Genomic DNA, 4,343 nt, shown 5'->3' on the forward strand with positions numbered 1-4,343 from the left:
AGAATAATGTGGACGATAAGAAGAAACCCTAATTTATAAATAGTTTCCTCATTTATATTCAATTTTCAAATATCTTAATGGGTATACGAACAAGTATTGATCTGAAGCTATGAAGCACCGATACGTGGGAATGGGCATCCGACACGAATACGCGTGTATGAGGCTCCGACACGTGCACGTGTCCGACTCCTCTGTAAAGGTGTCCTATTTTTTTTTATCATTTTTTTCATGTTGGACACGATGTCGGACACGGCAAAGGAAAAAAAAAAATAGGGGAAGAAAAGAAATTAATATTGCTTTTCAAAAAAAATAAAAAAAAATAATACAAAACTCTATGAAAATAATATTTTTTAACAATTTTATAATCAACTAACTATGTAGGCATATGATATATGTATAGTCTATTTTATATTTAGTCTGATTGGATTATTCGAATTAATAATTCACATCTAATTTGTTAACGTAACTTGAATTCAAATTATTAACAGACTATCTAATTAGATATTCAATTCATTTCAAAGTTATCAAATCGAATTTGAATTGAAATTCAATTCATTTGAGTCATTGACAGATTTAATTATAAGAGAAAATGAGACTCTTTCATTGATTCGGAGTACCACATAGTAGTTATTTAGGGCAATATTTAAAAAATAAATAAAAATCATAATATAACGGACAAATTGCTTTTTCTTATAATTAAGAAATGGTTCGTCAGCTGGCGTCTTCTTGAGAGGGTCGAGTGCCCTCTCTAATAGAGGGACATCTCAACAGACCTCCGCCCAAAGGTGGCTTTGACTCTTTGGCGTCCGCCCCAGTCCCTTACAAGGTTGTTAAAATCGGGATTCTACGTAGAATCGTTTTGGGCTCCGTAGAATCGGAATCGTAGAATCGGATCGTGAATCGTAAGATTCTACCAAATTGTGAAAAAATAATTGAAACTAACTTCCTAAACAATAAGATATGTAAAATATAACCAAAATAAGGCCAAAACATACCATATTACATATCCATGACTTCAAATCTCAAATCCTAACAATATTTCTAAAGTCCGAATATAAATAAAAGTAAAAGAAAATATTCCAAAGTCTGAATATAAATAAAAGAGGATGTAACACAAAATAAAATAGTCCATAAATCTCAAATCCTAACTCATCCCTCTCCAAAGTTAGAAACTAAAATTACATATCCATAAAGTCATCATTGAACCCTGCACCATCTTCCTCATTAGCTTCATCAATAGGATTTAATGGCTGCAAATCTTCATTATCATCAATTGCATAAATTTCCTCAACTACAAAGCATAAAGAAAGAACAAAAATTAATATAATGCAATAATTTATACAATATTATAATAAAAGTTTAAAATTTAAGTTCTTACGTGTCCTAGTCATCCTTTCTACTTCATCTTCTTCATCGGAATCATCTTCTTGAACTTTGTCATCAAGAACCCTCAACCATTTAGTTTTTGTTGGAAGAACCGAATCCTCTTTTTCGGTAATCCATTCATCATCGGAAGAGACATCTTCAAAAATAATTGGTTCTATGACAGCTTGTCTTTTCAAGTTCCTCTCCTTCAATTTTATGTTATACATAACAAATACCAAATCATTCATTTTCTTTTGTTGCAACCGGTTTCTCCTTTTTGCATGCACCTAAATATATTACCAATGAGGTTAAAACTTAAAATTAAACAACGACATTATTAAAATTTTAGAACTATGCATTATTCAGTAATTTACCATCTCAAAGGCACTCCAATTCCTTTCACATCCCGAAGAGCTACATGTTAAACTCAATATTCTAATTGCAAACCGCTTCAACTCGGGGCACTCATCACCATATGAATCCCACCATTCAGCTATTATATTAAAAAAATTATAACATTAAAGTTAAAACTATTCAATTTTCAATTGACATTTGAATTACGAAATATAATAAATTATCAAATATCAATATTGCATTTTCTAACCTGAAGACTTCTTATTCCTTGTCAATATTGCATTATCTAGGCCAAAGAGCCCTCTTGCAGCTTTGAATGTGTCCATTTGGCAATCAATTTTTACTCTCTCATTAGAATCAGGAACCATTCTTTGGAGACATTTATAAACTCCTATTTTCACATCTGCATCTAAATGGAAACTTGGACTATATTGGAATTGGGGATTCAGAAAATATGCTGCCGCATGCAAGGGTTGATGAAGTTGAGATGCCCATCTTGCATCAATGATCGTATAAATAGGTTCATACCTACAAAATCGTTAATTTAATGTAAGTCTAATAATTTTCAGTTTAACTATTTACAAACAATACTATATTCTAAATAATAAAAAACTCTATTACTCTTTTAGTTTTTAAATAAATTAAAACTTTACCACTTTTTGATGCCATTGAAGTTTTTCTTAATTTCCTCCTTGGCACGATCCATTGCTCCATAAATGAATCCCATAGCCGGTCTCTCATCAGAATCCACCAATCGGAGTACTTTAACAAGAGGTATTGCAGCTCTTAGACAATTAGCAACATTTGTCCAGAAGTTACGATTGTCTAAAGCCACGCCTTCAACTCTTTTCCCTTTACGTGTCCTTGCAAACTTACTAGACTTCCACTTAGAGGATGTAAAAAGATTCATCAATTCTCCTTTTAGTTCATTAAGACGCTACAAAGTTAAGTAAGAAGTGGCAAATCGCGTCACTGCAGGTCTAATAAGCTCCTTGCCATTTGTGAATTCCTTCATCCAATGTTTAAGCATACACCTTGAATAAATGTATAAAACAATCATCCTTCCATCTTCAATTGTCTCACTATACATCTCAATTTTTTTCTCAAAATCCTCCAACATCAAATCAATGCAATTAGCGGCACAAGGTGTCCAAAATAATTTTTTCCTCTTTTCCATCAACATCTCTCCAGCCAATTTGTAGTTAAAAGCATTATCAGTCACAACTTGTACAACATTTTCTTCTCCAACTTTTTCCACAATCTCATCTAACATTTCAAAAACCATTTGGCCAATTTTTGAAATATAAGATGTATCTCGGGATGACAAAAAGATAGTTCCCGATGGGCTATTGACAAGAAAATTACATATTGAACGTCTCCTCCTGTCAGACCACCCATCTGACATAATAGTACATCCAGTCTTCACCCATTCTCCTCTAAAATTCTCGAGTATATTCAATGCTTCACTCACTTCCTTCTTCAAGAATGTCTCTCTAATTTCATGATAAGAAGGAGGATTGAGCCCCCTCCCATACTCTCCAATCCTTTTAATCATAAGAGGAAATATGGGATTGTTCACACAATTGAATGGTATAGCACTGGTATAAAAAAACCGGGCTATGATTTGACATACTGCATCTCTCTCTTCCTTTTTAAATTTCTCATTCAATGTTGTTTGCCGTGACGAATTCTTTGTTACAAATCCATCCATTGCACCACCTTGCTTCCGCTTCTTTGATTGTTCTAAGGCTATATATTCACTATCATCATCATCGATATCAACATCATATAAGTTTTGTTTCTTCTTCTTTTGACTTTCCTCTGAATGAGCTTGAAGAATTTTTTGAAATTGTGTTCTCACTTCTTCGGGCACTTGTGGACACGGCTCAACATTTAAATGAGTGCTAGCCAAGTGATGTTTATGCCGATAAATACCCCCAGAATGGGAAGTGTTGCAATACCGACACTTCACTTTTTTTGAAGTCCCATCCTCAACCCCATGTTCCCATCCCGGATCTAATCTTTGTCCCAGAGCATTTTTTCTTGTAGTTTTACCAGAACTTCCAGCTGATGACATCTATTTCAATATTCATATAATTCAAGTTATTCAACCAATCAAAAGTTTTGCATTCATATAATTCATATAACTAGTTGGCAGGATTAGAAATACGGATAAGAAAACAGATCAGGTGTATTAAGCCTTAGGCCTGCTTTTCCTGCAACAAATTATTAAATTCACTACACATATATACTTCTTAATTTGAAGCTAGAACCTACTGTTTGTGTGTGTGTGTGTGTGTGTATATATATATATATATATATTCTGTAAAATACTAAAATCATGGAGCCAACAGAAAGTTATGTATTAACTAAGATTAATCCTGAGGTACATATATATATATTAAATATAAAAAAGGGTATATACGATTGTGTGTGTGACTGTGTGCTTAGTTTAGTACCTTCTCCATAATTTCCTCTTCTGTGCACTTTTCTTCCCAACACCAAAAACAACACCTACTCAGTTCCTCACTTCGTTTCATGTTTCTACTGTAGAAAGAGCTGTATGAGCGGCTACATAGAGAAGAGGAGAGACACTAGGATTGGACAACACTTCTCATTCACAT

The 4,343-nt window shown here is 33.3% G+C and overlaps 1 protein-coding gene and 1 pseudogene across 1 annotated transcript; both read right to left on the minus strand.

Annotated features, from left to right (window-relative positions):
- Positions 1-1,050: 1,050 nt before the first annotated feature.
- LOC132279070 (uncharacterized) lies at positions 1,051-1,639 on the minus strand. The gene is made up of 2 exons (XM_059781003.1): positions 1,379-1,639; positions 1,051-1,291 (listed from the first exon to the last, which is right to left on the minus strand). The coding sequence occupies exons 1-2, from the start codon at positions 1,611-1,613 to the stop codon at positions 1,179-1,181; spliced, it is 348 nt and encodes a 115-aa protein (XP_059636986.1). The 5' UTR covers positions 1,614-1,639; the 3' UTR covers positions 1,051-1,178.
- Positions 1,640-1,727: 88 nt separating this feature from the next.
- LOC132277799 (uncharacterized) lies at positions 1,728-3,796 on the minus strand (annotated as a pseudogene).
- Between the last annotated feature and the right edge of the window lie 547 nt (positions 3,797-4,343).

Source organism: Cornus florida, unplaced genomic scaffold (assembly GCF_030987335.1).
Source record: "Cornus florida cultivar Cherokee Brave unplaced genomic scaffold, ASM3098733v1 CherokeeBrave_3.0.0_Hap2_Chr10, whole genome shotgun sequence".
Classification (NCBI taxonomy): Eukaryota; Viridiplantae; Streptophyta; class Magnoliopsida; order Cornales; family Cornaceae; genus Cornus; species Cornus florida.